At 42.9% G+C, this 15,713-nt stretch overlaps 2 protein-coding genes across 5 annotated transcripts; one reads left to right on the forward strand and one right to left on the reverse strand.

The window, feature by feature from the left end:
- Positions 1-127: 127 nt before the first annotated feature.
- Positions 128-7,472, forward strand: impdh1a (IMP (inosine 5'-monophosphate) dehydrogenase 1a). 4 transcript variants are annotated; one of them, XM_037107840.1, is made up of 14 exons: positions 128-226; positions 846-957; positions 1,696-1,797; positions 1,950-2,024; positions 2,139-2,345; positions 2,439-2,526; positions 2,628-2,827; positions 3,005-3,095; positions 3,205-3,300; positions 3,468-3,611; positions 4,181-4,322; positions 4,776-4,919; positions 5,014-5,097; positions 5,496-7,472. In XM_037107840.1, exons 1-14 carry the CDS (start codon positions 129-131, stop codon positions 5,515-5,517), a joined length of 1,605 nt encoding a protein of 534 aa, XP_036963735.1. In that variant the 5' UTR covers position 128; the 3' UTR covers positions 5,518-7,472. The 4 variants fall into 4 exon arrangements, with proteins under 4 accessions (XP_036963735.1, XP_036963736.1, XP_036963737.1 ...); XM_037107841.1 differs by having other exon boundaries at positions 909-957; XM_037107842.1 differs by having other exon boundaries at positions 909-957; positions 1,950-2,009.
- Positions 5,621-14,035, reverse strand: LOC119024760 (proline-rich transmembrane protein 4). Its single transcript, XM_037107839.1, has 3 exons — positions 13,586-14,035; positions 12,448-13,306; positions 5,621-10,994 (listed from the first exon to the last, which is right to left on the reverse strand). Exons 2-3 carry the CDS (start codon positions 13,184-13,186, stop codon positions 8,881-8,883), a joined length of 2,853 nt encoding a protein of 950 aa, XP_036963734.1. The 5' UTR covers positions 13,187-13,306; positions 13,586-14,035; the 3' UTR covers positions 5,621-8,880.
- Positions 14,036-15,713: the final 1,678 nt, after the last annotated feature.

A 15,713-nucleotide genomic window follows, 5' to 3' on the forward strand; every position in this document is an offset into this window, starting at 1 on the left:
AACTATTGTCCATTCTAGTGTCATATCACAGATATGAAGTTAGGGCACACGATAACAATGTGTAACCTATTTGTTGCCATATTTTTCACCAAGTGTTCGGACCTCTGTGTGTTTTCCTACATTTCAGCATGGCCGACTATCTGATCAGTGGAGGCACAGGTTATGTTCCTGAAGATGGGTTAACGGCACAGCAGCTCTTTTCAATTGGCGATGGACTGACATACAAGTAAGAAAAAGACAGATACACATACTGACACATTTTACAGCCCCCTGCATGGCATTGTGCACTGACACAAATGCATGTGCACACACTGTATGCTTGTATGCATGGGCACATACAAAAAAAAAAAAAAAAATTAGAGTTACGCAATGTCTTCCATGGAATGTTTAGTAATATCAGTGATGACACATCTGCTTGGGTTTAATATGGAGGATTATAATGAGTAATACTACTTTTGAGGATGACTTTGAGTGGTGTCACAGACATTAAAAGCAGTGTATGTGTGTGTGTGTGTGTGTGCGCGCGCACATATCAGTGTGTTAATGGGTGTCAGTGTAGTTTCCTTAATGGAGGCTATATGCAGGGGTTTATTATTGTGCAGAGGATAAATACAGAACGTTTCGGTGGCTGAGGCTGACAGATTATGTCTGCGTGCTGTCAGCGAAGTTAAAAAGCTGCTGCTTTGTAGAAATGGATACGTGCTGCACACACACACACACACACACACACACACACACACACACACACACACACAGAGGACTAAAGCTACGCTATCCTCATTTAGGTTGATGATTGTTACAAGCAATATCATTTTTATTTACCTAATATTTTTTCAGTTCCAGAGCAAGACGTACTCATGTTCCTCTATCTCTGACCAAACGTCTCTGTTCTGTTCTTCTCCTCTCAGTGACTTTTTGATCCTCCCTGGTTTCATAGACTTTACTTCTGATGAGGTGGTGAGTATCATCACACCGTGCAGGCCACACACTGCACACTGCTCCCTGGTGCACACTTATTCAGAGGTGACAGCACAGAGAATCTTGTCCGTGGATAAACATAAACCGGAACATTTGTCTGAGGGTGGGAATAATATGTCTTCTCTATTTTGTTTTTTGTTGTTTTTCTGTTTATGTTAACACCACAAATGTTATTTTTTCTAATATGCTGACAACAATTCACAAGCTATTTTATGTTCCTCGAAGCACGCACTTGTTTATTTGGCTTGCTTTGTTTTCGTGTCTGCAAGCTCTGCTGGGACAGTAAATTAATTTCATGCCTGGGTCACGTGGTTTATCGCTTGATAGCAGGTGTTCAAAACAGAGACACACACACCTGCCTCATCCAACTCAGCAAGTCAGACTCTTATGCTCCCAAACTGTGTTTTTTTTTATCATAGGCTCAGTACAATGCAAAATAAAATCAAAATCTAACACTTTTGTTTTTTTTTTAACAAATGTGTTGCTTTAAAGGTAGTAAAATGTTGATCTATACTACAAAAATTATCAGATCATCATTTATTTACTTATTTCAAGCAAGAAAACCCTTTCATCAATCTTTTTAATAAACTTATTTTTGTGGGTTTTTTTTTCCAGTGCAGACCATGTTTCAGATTATATTAAGTGTACTTTGCTTTACATGTTTATCAGTGTTGCATAGGGTGACGTTTTTGTTCCCAAATGCATAACCTCTTTCAGGATCTAACCTCTGCACTAACAAGGAAGATAACCCTGAAGACACCTCTTATTTCATCTCCCATGGATACAGTCACAGAATCGTCCATGGCCATCGCAATGGCAGTGAGTACAGGCTCTGCACAAGCCCGTACATGCCCACCATATCTAACAGCTGAGCTAATTGTCACCTTGCTCCACCATGTCGTTTTCGCCAGAACAGTTTCTTTTTGGGGGGTGTTTTAAGTAATTTCTCCTCTCTGATTGGCTGGTTTCAGTTGATGGGTGGGATCGGAATAATTCATCATAACTGTACAGCTGAGTTCCAGGCCAACGAGGTGCGCAAAGTCAAGGTAAGATGGACAACAAGGTGATGAACTTGCAATAGACTGAGAAAGACAACTGCGACACTCCTCAGAATAATAGCCACTGAATGTTTAATAACTCTTAATTTCTCTTCTCACCAGAAATTTGAGCAGGGCTTCATCACAGACCCGGTGGTAATGAGTCCACGGCACACAGTGGGGGACGTGTTAGAGGCGAAGATACGCCATGGTTTCTCTGGCATCCCTGTTACAGAGACCGGCAAGATGGACAGCAAGCTGGTGGGCATAGTCACCTCCAGAGACATAGACTTCCTGTCTGAGAAGGACCATGACAGACCGCTGGAGGAGGTGGGTGTTGTGTGTATATGAGAACAGTGACATATTGATATATACTGCATGTACTTTAGGGTCTGAATCAATGTGACCTCTTTTTTCATTCAGGCAATGACCAAAAGGGAAGATTTGGTCGTCGCACCCGCTGGGGTCACACTAAAAGAAGCAAATGATATTCTACAACGTAGCAAAAAAGGTAAATCTGCGAAGGAGGTCACGCTGCTGTGGAGAAAAGTCACCGGCACTCGGAACCAGATGCACAGTTTGACACTCACTTGACACTCTGATTCTCCCTAGGCAAGCTCCCCATAGTGAACGACAGTGACGAGCTGGTCGCCATCATCGCGAGGACTGACCTGAAGAAGAACAGAGACTATCCTCTGGCCTCCAAGGACTCCCGCAAACAGCTGCTGTGCGGAGCTGCTATTGGTACGAGGGAGGACGACAAATACAGACTGGACCTCCTCATGCAGGCCGGGGTGGACGTGGTCGTCCTGGTAGGATTTGACTGTTGACTTTGGTTTCTTAATGTCACGGCACTTTTCAGTCAGATAATCATCAGCATGTTGATACTGGAAGGAATGGGAACTGTTCTGAATGATGTACATTGTTTTTGAATTTAACTTCATCTTCATCAGTTGAAACTACTTCTCTCTCTCTTTTTTTGTTTCCAGGATTCCTCTCAGGGAAATTCAGTGTATCAAATCAACATGATACACTACATCAAACAGAAATACCCTGAACTACAGGTAGTTGGAGGAAATGGTAAGCTTTCGTCTTGTCTCAGAGCCTTCCCCTGCGTTTGTGCTGTGAAAACTGCCAGCATCCCGTCTCCCACACTGAGCTGCTTTTCTGTGCGTCTGTCTCTCTCTAGTGGTGACAGCTGCTCAGGCTAAAAACCTCATAGACGCTGGCGTGGATGCCCTGAGGGTTGGTATGGGCTGCGGCTCCATCTGTATCACCCAGGAAGGTACGATAAATAGTTCAGCGCTGTAAACCAGCCAAAGATAAGATTAAATAGACAGGAAATTATTTTAAATGTCATTAAGCTAAACCAGGGAACGTATTAATGAGTTAATCTCAGCGGTATTGGGTGTATTAACTGCCAGCACACCTTATAATGCTCTCATTCCTCAGTGATGGCATGTGGACGGCCCCAAGGTACATCGGTGTACAAGGTTGCAGAGTATGCCCGACGTTTTGGAGTGCCTGTAATCGCTGACGGAGGCATTCAGACTGTTGGACATGTGGTGAAGGCTCTGGCCCTGGGGGCATCTACGGGTAGAAAATGGCAAAAATCATCTTGTTTCCTCAGGTCTTAGTTTTAAAGGAGACCTATTTTATGTGTTTTTTTTTCTACTTTACTTCAGTGTTTAGTGTAAGTTCTTGTGGATGTAAAAGATCTTGAAAGTTAAAAAGGTCAAAGTCTGCACCAACAGAAGCTCCTCTCTCCCACAGAAAACACTGCTCCTGAAACGCCTCATCAGTAGTCTCGCCTTTAATTCTGTGACATCACGTGTATGTTGCACACTTTTGCATGATTTATGCCGAGCAGCCAGTTTGGAAATTAAAGCTTGATTTAACACAGCTGTTCTGTTGTTGTTAGCAGTGCTGGCTCAGGCATGTGTGAGCTGACCAATCAGAGAAGACTGGTTATTAATTAGTGGTGCATGGCTTCTGATGGAATATTCTAATCATTTTACTGTGTTTTCACTACTTTTTAAGAGAAGAGCAGGGTTTTTAAAAAAAAAACTTTTCTTGCTTAATTGTTGTAGGCTTTTTGGCCTTCCCCTGTTTTCATTCACAATCACTTCATCTTACTTCTTGTTTTCTCATATTTCTGCCCTCAGTGATGATGGGGTCGTTGCTAGCAGCAACCACTGAGGCTCCAGGGGAATATTTCTTTTCAGATGGCGTGCGTCTGAAAAAGTACAGAGGAATGGGCTCCTTGGATGCAATGGAGAAAAATAACAGTCAAAAACGCTACTTCAGGTATGGGAGTGGGGTTACAGCAACAAAGTCAAAACTGAACGTTTCTTTAGGTTACAACTTAACATCTGTTTGGGTTGGATGGAGATGCTATAACTTTCCTTTAAAATAGCTGGTTTTGGTCACCACATACACCACTGGAATTATCCACAGGTCTCCTTTAATAATGCCAACATTTGGAGTGACATGACAGATGCAAATAGCCCCAGGTGTCCTTAAAAATATACCCACCCATTCCCCTCCACTTCCTGATGTGAAAAGGTGGCTAACAAGGATATGATGTAAACATGGTATGCAGCGTTAGCGACACATATCACACTAGACGTATCTGTGCTTTGCAGAAATGTTTTTAGCTAGCATATCTCGGCGAGAGGCTGTATAAACACTTCTTCTCTAAAACATGTCACACGTCATATTGACATATTCATCTCCTACTGTGTGTGAATTTGCGTCTAGTGAGGGGGACAAGGTGAAAGTTGCTCAAGGTGTTTCAGGATCAGTACAAGACAAAGGCTCCATCCATAAGTTTGTTCCTTACCTCATCGCTGGCATCCAACACGGCTGTCAGGACATTGGAGCCAAGAGTTTGTCTATTTTGCGGTGAGTGTGACACTGTGTGTGTGTGTTTTACGTGTTTAGATTTTTTATTGTCTCAGAGCTTTCGTCTAGCATGAGCTGTGTGTCTTTGCACCAGGTCGATGATGTACTCTGGAGAGCTGAAGTTTGAGAAAAGAACCATGTCTGCTCAGATGGAGGGAGGAGTCCACGGCCTCCACTCGTAAGTCTGACCCCTGAATCCCGGTCTCTGATCTGCCACTCTCCTCTGCAGCCTCTTTCTGTATTATCCTTTCTGCTCTCCGAATGTGTTTACTTTATGACACTTTGTGATAATAAGCCTCCAAGCTTCACTTGTGTTCACAAACACTTTACTGTCAAATAGAATGGAATTTCACCTGTTGTTAGCAGCATCAAAATTGTCTTCTCTCTTCTTCTTTTCTTACCCATGCTATCACATTAGATATTCTTTTGTGCCATGTAAGTACATCCATGTTGTTATCACACCTCCATCTTTTCCTTTCATTCGTTCATCTCCATCCAGGATTGTTTGTTTTTATAGCGGTGATACGCAATCAAATCCCAGGCTTACATGCATCTTTTTTTCTTTCACATGTGTAGTTACGAAAAGCGGCTTTACTGAGGCGGGAGGGAGAGGGAACCCCCGATCAGGACCCAGCGTCCCGGCACCAGCAGCTATGAGCAGATGCACCAGCCGCATGTGATCTTACCACACACAGAGAGCTGTCTTTGTAGGACAACAGCCACACCTTCTTATTCTTGCCTGTCCCTTCTCTGACTCCCTTGAAGATAGATCAGGCACTTTAATCGGAGTCTGAAGTTCAAAGGAGAGCCAAGGAGGTCATGCGTAGTCGAGTCTGTTACGTGAACTCTCGGTCTTTCTCCAACTGTGTCCAGGGTGTAACAGGGATAATGTAATTAACCATTCTGCTGATCCCTTTCAATGAGAAAACATGTCATCGCCTACTTTTGGAAAAAGCTTATCATTGCTGTGTTGCACCCTGGTACAAAATAGTGCACAACATCCAAAACATTAATTATTTATTTTTACAAGAAATCACTTTATTCACAGAGTAAAAGACACGTAACAAAATAAACAGCAGCATCTTTCTGGCATTTTTTTTTTAAATGTTTAAAAAGAGGAAAGAAACATGAAAGTTAAATAGCTTTAATTTAGCTCTCTGCTGATAATAAAAACAGAATTCAGACACGTATATAACCTTGTATTATATGTATGGTCACATTTTCTAGCCAGCAACCTTGTGTATCAAGCTAACCGAGCCAGGAACTGTAAACACACAGCATGGTACAAATAGTAAAATAATATTCTCATTATCTTCTTACTGCACTGATTAGATTTTGTTTAAAGGTGCAATATGTAAAAATTGGCCACCTTGAATTCATCCCAACAGACAGGGGCAGCATATCACCAGAGCCCCTGCTAACTGATCTAACTGATGCTAACCAGATTTTCTTTTTTTTTTTTTTTTTTAAACATCCATGACTGTAGCTACTGCTAGCTTGGTAGCTCAGTTTTCCGTGCAGCTAGCCGGAAGACCAATGGAGTGTCAGTATTTATAATGCAAGCACAGGAGCTTTGGACTGCTGGGACAAAGAGGTGTTCAGGTTTGGTTAGCATGCTACCTTCAGTACATATCTCTTCAACATAGCACAGAGACATCTTTGACATAATGTCAAACCTGTGGTTTCTTCACATTCTGATGGTAATCTGAGTTCATTTTGGAATGTTTTAAACACATTTTCTTACACATTGCACCTTTGAACAAATTCAATTTAATTCCTCTGACGGGTGAAAATTTTGCTTGAACAGGGTGGATGACCTGCTCTGATCGCCCTGCGTGTAATGAGCTCTCTGAATGTGCTGCACTGCTGCAGAAGGGACCAAAGTTTAGCATCAGCCTTAAATCACATACATACATACATTTGTAGCAAGGAGCGCCTTAAAGGAGCAATCATCTGCAATCTCACTCTGGATTTTCCTCTGTTCAAAATACTGGATAACAAGACATGAGTGACACCGGTCCGAGTTTTATAAATACATACAGCCCCGTGTTTATATTAATGATACAAAATGAGTTTGAGTCACATTGGCTTGACATGTTGTGGTCTTCCATAATCTCATTTTGCAAAAAGCATTATTAATTACATGGCTATTATCTGTACATAATACATGTTTAATAAATAGTTGTTTTTTTAGACTCAGTATTTAAAAGAAATAAATAAATGGTCAATGAAATAGAGCTATGGAGTCAGTGGAGTAGTGTAGTAACAAACCAAATGCCCAAGATAGATGTCTTTCTTCATAGAATTGATGTAAACTTGATTTGCCAGTTTTTTGAATGTGATTGCTTATTTTTTGTGGGAGATACTCAAGGTTTCTGGTATTATGTTTAACTTGCATCCAATTATATGAGCTTTTGTGCTGGCTGACAGTTGTTCTTACTTGCTGGTGACAGAAAATACAGAAAATAAATGTCTTGTTCTGTCACCGACCCTAAGGAATTCAAAATTATATTTATTGTAAATAGTGTTGAATAAAGGTAATTTTGACAAGCACATTTTGGTACTGTTTAACTTTTTTGACATATAGAAATACATGAAGGGGAAATGTGTCACCATCATCTTGACTTCTGTGTAGGCGATTTTTCTCATCACAAGTGAGAGTGAGTTTCTTCATTACCACTAGAGGGCAGTATATTCAGAATTTATCCACTTCAATATCAACTCATTCTGTGCATATATGACACACACCCCATGTTTGAAGAAAAGCTGGAAACGTGCCCTCTTGGATGCCCCTAATGAAGACAAAACTTGAAAATGTGCCCTTTAGGTTGCCTCTCCAGTGCTCTCTCTGCATGCTGGTGCCCCACATCATACAGCTGGTGCCTTTTTTTGTTTTTTTTACATTATGACTTCCATAACGTTACTTTAACATCACAGATTTCAAGTTTGAGCTCTTTCTGATGAATCTGATTTTACTGAATCCTCATGTTGTTTATCACTGTAAATAAATCATGTCTATAATGGGGAAGAGGTCCGAACCACAACAGTACATAAACAATGTAAAATGAAACATACTGGTTGCCCACTTGAAGAGGGCTCTCCTTTATATTCCTCTTATATACTCTTCATATTTATCTCTGCAGGATAGCTTCAAATATATATAAAAAAAAACATCTAGACATGTCCCCTATACAAATATTAAAACTCTGTCTTAAAGTAACTTCTTGATAGCATTCAGGCTCTAATAGACATTTGATTTCTAAATTCACGAATGTCTAACTGGAATTAGAAATTACATTAGAACACTTCAAAAATGTTTTAAAAATACGGCTGCAAAGAGAAGAGCTTCTTGAAGTTGCTAAAACAGTGTGATGATACCAGCCTTCAAAATCAAGTGTTGCATGGTCAACCCTGATTCCAGAAAAGTTGGTATGCTGTGTAAAACAAAAAAAAATAGTATGCAATTATTTGCTAAGCCTTGGTGACATTTTTCTTAAAACTGAAAACAGTACAAAGACAATTTATTTAATGTTTTGCCTCATAAAAAAAACAAAACAAGTGATAGTATCATGACTGGGTGTAAAAGGGGCCTCCTCAAAAGTCTCAGTTGTTCTCAAGAGATGACTGGGTGAGGTTCACCATTATGTGAAACACACTGCTGTATAAATGATATTAAGATATTACAAACAGTTTCCTGATGTATTTACATCTTACACAGCCTTCCAAGTTTTTTGGAATCAGGGTTGTATAAAATATCAACAGTACAGTATTTATACAAAATAGGTCTGGTCTACATATTGTCTCAATGATGTCCATTCCCCTTTCATTGGTTCAGGTAATTATTTTCCATTGTATAACTTTAATAATGTATAATTGAATTCCTCCATCTAACCTAATCAGAGTCTGCTATTTCTGTACAGTATGATGTACGTTCCAATCACAACTGGACTTTTACAGCTTTCTATAAATCAATTGTGTCACTGCAAACACTCAGAGCATCAATTTGTTTGCACACGTTGACAAACTCTGCCTGTACGGCCAGATCCCATTCCAGCTGCTTGCTTTCACTCAGGTGTTTAGTCCCTGCCAGTCGGCCAGATCCTTGACTCCCCGGGGAAGCCAAGCTCAGGGTCCGGTAACGCCTGTGGTAAGAAAGGTGTGGTATTGCTCGTGGGTGGCTACTCTGGGCAAAGTTGTGACCTCTGTTGGCCCAGGACTGTGAGCGCAGGTGTCCGGTCTCCTTGGGAATGCTGCACAGACCCTGGGTTGAGCCAGAGACACTCCCTTTCCAATCCCATTGCTGTGGTGACATTGGTGGATTGTTGTGAGACGTCAAAGAGACATGTGGATGGGAAGGTCTTGAACCGGACAGGGTGTTGTCTTGATCCACATCTCCACAGGAAGAGGTACGGTATAGGGCATTTTGCACAGAGCTAGGCCCTTGCTTTGACATACCATGGCTAGGAGAGCTCAAAGAGTGACTGGAGGAAGCATGGAATAACCTTGGCAAACCAAAGATACTGTGAGAGAACAGGGATTCATTGAACAGAGCCTGGTCAATGCTGCGGGACAAGTTTATTGGAGATGGGGGTCGCAGGTCCACAGTAGAATCAGTCTCTAGTCGTAAGCTATCCAATGACGATGGCTGAGACTCAACTGCATTTTTAGGCTGGCAAGGTGGGCTTGGAGGTGAAGGTAGAGGTAGTAAAGTGATCCGACTTTGGCTGGACTTGGAGACGCAGTCTAGCCCATTTCCAGGAGGATCCACTATTGAGAAAAGAGGAAGTGCCTCTGACTGTCCCTTACTGATGACATCACAGACCACCAGCTTTTCCTGCTTATTCTGGGACCAGGAATCGTGAGAGGAGAGGACAGGGGAATTGGCACCTGTTTGAGAGGGCAGGGTAAACCCTCGTGAAGGGGAGCCGCAGGAGAGGCGCGACCAAGATCCTGGCCGAGGATGACTTATCGTTTTGATGGAGGAGTTGTTGTGACAGAAAAGAGGATGTGTGCCAATGAGAGACAAACCTAGACACACCCCAATCTCACAGATCCTGCAGCCTACCTGGTAGCCCCACCAGGGCCAAGGCTGGAACCCATAGCCATCAACCCCACCCAAACCAAGAGCATGCAGTATCCCATAAAGCTGGAGGCCTCCACACCCTAACAAACAAAAAGAGGCCCCTACTCCAGCTCCTGCTGCCCTACCCCAGTCCTCCAGTTTGGCAAAGGGGCAACTTGTGGGTCGCATCACTTCAGGAGATCCTCCACTCTCTCCATTGTCATTCAGCCTGTAGATGTGTTTTGTGTCGACTTGAATTAAGCAGAAAAAGATGAGGTAGGAGCATGAAAGTAAGATAGTGAGACATACAAACACACCCTGAGGGAATAGCAGGATCACAGTTGGCAGGTTGTGGAAGAGTTGGAGCATGCCAACGCACCCTAGAGAGACTCCACAGTACAACAGGGACAGACACAATAACAGGCAAGGCCTAGGCAAGACTGAAAATGAGGTGGACTTAGCAAGTGGGAACGAGAGACGCATGCTTGGGCGTAAGGACAGGAGGAGGATGGCCAAGGAGAAGGCTGAGATCAGACAGGGGAAGGGAAGTTCAGAGAGAAGCAGAGAGCCCAAAGGGGGAAGACGTTCTTGATGATTGTAAGCATCGTAGAGCAAACGAAAAGCTTGGATTCCTGCAAATGCTAGGAGGAACAAGTGCAGCAGGGTGAGGTATGGGATTCCTGGGGGACACCGTAGAGGTAGGCCTAACAGGCAGACCACAGAGATTAGGCCAAATACAGTGAAGACAGACCCCAGGCCATAGATGTGTGCTTCCCATGCAAATCCCCAGGTGGCGAGGGCAGAGTTCCAGTCTGAATACAGAGGGACGAAAAGGCCAGGGCTGAGAGGCAGAGAGGGCTGCGGGGACTCATCGGGAGGAAGATCATCTGGGTAGGTGGGACTCCAGGAGTTGTTTGATGTTTTGCAAGTTGTGGCTGATGTAGCTTTGTTACCATCAAGCGAGAATATGCTACTGGTCTTTGAGATCTGCAGGTCATCATCTTTGGAGTCATCTGTAAAGCAAGTACAATAAAAAATAAACATTACAGAGTTATGGATAGTGTCAAAAAAGTGCCAAAAAGTAGAACATTAAATACGGACATAACCTCAAGTTAAAGAGACTATGCTAACATCCTGAAATCCGGTGCTGAATATGCGAAGCATTACAAGCATGGTAGCCTTGTCATCATGAGCAGAAGTTAGCAAGACATGTTAGCATTTTGCTCAAGCCTCAGCTGTGCCCATAATGCAGCCCAATTTTGTTGCTATTTCGACTCTGTACTCCTGATATTGTGTGTTTGGTCTCGAGTTACGTATTATTTGGTAATTTTGATTATAATGACATCAATTTAGATGAACCAGCATAATAGTCTAACTAATGCACACAGGCCAAAGTAAATTAGATCCACAGTCTATATAGTCAAAGGGAGAGCGGGGGAGAATCTGCCATGTGTGGAGTTAATCCATAATAAAACAGAGCAGGCTTGTAACTGGGAATGCCTAACTGGGTCACAGAGAGAGCGGGAGCATGAGCACATAGTGTGTATGTGTACGTGTAGGAGAGAGAGATGTGTGTGTTGATTAGCCAGTATTGACCTCAATGCTGCTCTCATTTTGCGTTGCTATTATTAAGCACAGTCAAAAGGTATTGCACTGTCATTAATTTTGCATGCATTCAATGTGAATCTACAGAAGTATTTAACTTTCGTATTTGCCTGAGATTGTTTAGCCAATAAATAATGTAGTATGTCTCCAGTGAAATTACATTCAGTATGTGCTGTATGGAGCCACTAGGATCAGGGAACCTACTGGTTTAAAATGGGATGTGTCCTATTTCTGGTCCTCCATTAGTAGTGAAGTGATTTTGTCGATGCGGAAAGAACAAACAAACAGTGAGAGATTTTTCACACAGTTCTGTCAAAGACCCCCCTCCCCCTTTCTTGTGTACACAACACATCATTTACTTTGACAAGTGAGTGCCATTTTGTGTTAGTTTGTGTGTGTGTTTACAGCCAATACTGCATGTGCAGGTGTGCGCCACATTATCCAGTAACCTTTGGATCCGGGCAATCAACATCGGCTGTAATGTAAATTAAATGTTGTGTTATGTGTAACTGAATGCTGGAGGAATGAGTGGGAGAATCTGTTCTTTGAAGGATTGAGTGAGTATGACAGGGGAGCGCGGGTGGCAGAGGAGAAATTTTTTTAAGGAGAGTGAAAGCTTTGGGGGAGTGAAGTGATGCAAACCATTCTGTGAATGTAAAACAACTGCGTCTGCCAGCAGAATACATAACACAAACACTGCAGTCACACATAGAATCTATTTTAAGGATTAAATGAGGGCAACATTATAATTCCTGCCAACCACAATGGACCAAATGTGACAGGGGTCACACCAATTCTTAATTGGTGTCAGGTTAAGTAAATGATTTAAATATTTCATTTCATTCCAGGAAAGACTCTTACCTTTATTTTCTTCTATACTGACAGCTCCTCCATGTAAAATCGGATCTGTAATATCACTCAATACACCTTTGGTCTCTTTTGCTGGGACAGTCAGCACCTGTGTCCTTTCCTGTGTGACAACAGAAGGGCCTGTGGTCCATCCCCAACCGCCAGTAGGTACTGGTTGAGTTGTACGCTCAGGACTGGGCCCAGGTCCAGCAGGCAGTGCTGAAGTGGAGTCCCAGACTGATGGAATCGAGCCAGACAGAAGAAAAGGTAACCGGCTATCAGTAGTATCATCCTGCAAGTCTGGGAAGGGTGCCTCATTCTCTGCAGTTTGTTTTGATTGCAAGAAAGATACAGTCCTTGTTTGTTGTTCTTGGGTGGGTTGAGGTTGTGCACTTGCCTTGGAGGAGGCGTCTTCTGTTGCACCTGTGGTTCTGGATATGATAAGTCCCTTCTCCTCAGAATAACTAGGAAATGTCTCTGTGCTCTCCTGTAAATCTGTGTATTCCCCAATCACACCTCGGCTGTCTGATTCCTCATATGACGACAAAGGCCAACTTAAAGGTAGCCCCAAGAGGTCAAAATTCTCAGTTCCCCCCGCTGCCAAGACAGATCCATGAGGTCTCTTTAGGGGCTGTGTGTCAGAGTCTGACTCTTGTGTTTCCCTGACAGTCTCTCTGTCAAATGCTATGACGTGAAGAGAGAGAGGCAAGGAGAGGGGGAGAAGAAGATAAAGATTCCACAGAGAGAGCATGGCTAGGGTCTACAAACTCCGGTGCAAAGTCACATGCTCTATGTTTCGAGGGGTGTTGTCCAATCACATGTTTGGCAGATCTGTAACCTCAGGTCTCTGGGGATCTCATGCCCGACACACCTGGAGAAAACAAAAGGGAGGTGAATCACATTCAAAATGCAATCAGTATCGCTAGGATGTCTACGCACGTGGGGTGAGTACTAAAATGCAAAAACAGCATATGGTAAACCACTGAGGTAAATGAAAACATCACCTTGAAAACCCCACACCCTTTCTCGTATAAACTCTTGTCACACACACACACACACACGCACACACACACACACACACACACACAGTACTAACGTCAGTATGCAAAGATCCATTCATCTTGTAGCCGGTCTCGTTTCAGCTTCTTACCTCATCAGCAGCCCACTCTGCTGCAGCTTCTTTAAACATATATGCTGCTCTGTGTCGCTGCATGCCTGCAGTCTCTCTCTGCGTAGCACTCTGTGTCCTCTCATGCTCACTGTGCTGTGCCCCTCTTCTCTCCATCAGACGGTCGACACATGGGACAGACCCCACCTCCTCGAGACAACCCCCGTTGTCCCACACTCTGCCGCTGCGCTGACCTGACAGTGAGTTGGACTGTTTGCACAATCCTGCTCTGCTACATCTGACGCATCATCCACACAGCACAGTATCATCTCTGCTGTAGTTGCATAGGAACCATACTGCTGTAACTGTTGACACATCCCTCTGGTCTGTGTGATGCATTGAATGTGATTGAGTGTGAGAAGAGAAGAGAAGAGAAGAGAAGAGAAGAGAAGAGAAGAGAAGAGAAGAGAAAAAGAAAAGAAAATTGTGCGAAAAAGGAGAAAAAAAGCATAAATATGTCATGAGGACCAAAGCACACTCATCAACCAGCAGGCGTGCAGCACCCTGCATTAAACTAACCAGGTCTACAGATCAATAAATGCCTTTGAGTGTAATTTACAGCTGATGCTGTGCCCTTCCTCTTAAAGCAACCATCACACGAACAACTCACTTTGAAACATGTCAGGAACAGTAAATGAAGCAGAAGATTCTCTTTGAATAGCACACATGCATAATGAATGATGGTGGTTATTTGTGTGCGCGTGTATACCATACCTCTGGACCGAGTTGATGCTATTTTTGACAAAGAATTGTTCACCATAAGTTCATAATTGCCACTCGTGACCTTGATGCCATGTCAAATTATTGTGGCAAGAGCCTTTAATGATCTCTTTTTGATGGCGCCATGATACCTTCTTTCTTCTCCTCTTTACAGTGTTATTAGACTTGTTCACATGTGCTGTTTTTTATCCAATGGGGGAAATCCAGTAGCCTCGTGGCCTAATTCAATTCCCAAGGATGGTTCCAAAATAGACACTGATCCACATACCTTTGGATGCATTTAGAGTCAGGAAGTTTAAAGAACAGCACACTTATGAGCTCTCTCTGTCTGGCTGATGTAAGGGTCGGAAAGAATCTGCTTTAAACTCTCACTGACCGATGCTGAATTAGCTGGGCACAGAGATTATTGCCGCGTAGGCATTCTGCCAAATGCACATCGATTCTTCTTCTGTCCAAAGAATTTCGATAAATACGGATGAAATGTATCCCACACAAATCTCTCAAACATATATTTAGCACAACACACAAAGACATAAAGGCTGGTCCTGCATGCCAAAAATGATTTTGGCTGTGACAGCAAATATCACAGCCAACAACAAAGAGAACAGTTTACTACATGGCTCCTAGATTTCATTTTTTAGGTACACAAACTTGTGCCAGCAGGATAAAAAAGATGCCTTTTGAAGTGATTGAAATTCAGATTCTCAAAAGCAAAGATTAAAAGACTGTGAAGGCTTTTTTTTCCTGATGATTTACACAATCAGTCAGTGCTGAAGATAGGAACTTCCCGAGGGGTGTGGTTAACCCGCAGTCTGATGAGGACACAGGAAAGCACCAACCCAGCCGTAACTAAAGGGACTGGAAAGGAACAATGACAGGCCAAACATATGAGCTCAGAGCGGGACGCGGCCAAATTATTGCCGCCTCACACTAGCCGTCCTAATTCACCGGGCAACTGGTTTCTGTTTAGACAAGTCATCCTCCAACAAGACAAAGTCAGCAGGGACTGGGCTCCAGCTGGGAACACGGTCAGTAAGGACACGATACGGAAACAAAGCTGCACAAGCAGAGAGGTTAATAACAAGGCATGGCCCTGATAAGGATAAGATAGTTGTGTGGTGCATACTACGTCTCAGATAACAGGGCTGCTGCCAGGATCATAGAGACACTGAGAACAAGAGTCCTCGCCTTCATATGGGGGTTATTCACAGAAATTCTTCGTTGATTCTGTATGCAAAAGACTGGACATGTCAGGTTTTAAAAACATGCAGGTCAGTAGTTTATGAACAACATATGGGGGCCATCGAAACAACAACACGATTCAAAGAACCACACTGAACTTACAAGAATCAAGATTTAGTTAAAGCAATTTAATATCCACGGAACAATT

The sequence above is a fragment of the Acanthopagrus latus genome, chromosome 8 (assembly GCF_904848185.1).
Source record: "Acanthopagrus latus isolate v.2019 chromosome 8, fAcaLat1.1, whole genome shotgun sequence".
Classification (NCBI taxonomy): Eukaryota; Metazoa; Chordata; class Actinopteri; order Spariformes; family Sparidae; genus Acanthopagrus; species Acanthopagrus latus.

Bases quoted from the DNA above. Each gene is read 5' to 3' on its own strand.
- LOC119024760 (XM_037107839.1), bottom strand. From the start codon at position 13,186: ATGCTCTCTCTGTGGAATCTTTATCTTCTTCTCCCCCTCTCCTTGCCT. The intron at 10,995-12,447 runs GTAAGAGTCTTT...CTTGCTTTACAG, and splicing joins CAGTATAGAAGAAAATAAAG to ATGACTCCAAAGATGATGAC.
- impdh1a (XM_037107840.1), top strand. From the start codon at position 129: ATGGCCGACTATCTGATCAGTGGAGGCACAGGTTATGTTCCTGAAGAT. The intron at 2,527-2,627 runs GTAAATCTGCGA...GATTCTCCCTAG, and splicing joins TCTACAACGTAGCAAAAAAG to GCAAGCTCCCCATAGTGAAC. The intron at 3,612-4,180 runs GTAGAAAATGGC...TTCTGCCCTCAG, and splicing joins GGCCCTGGGGGCATCTACGG to TGATGATGGGGTCGTTGCTA.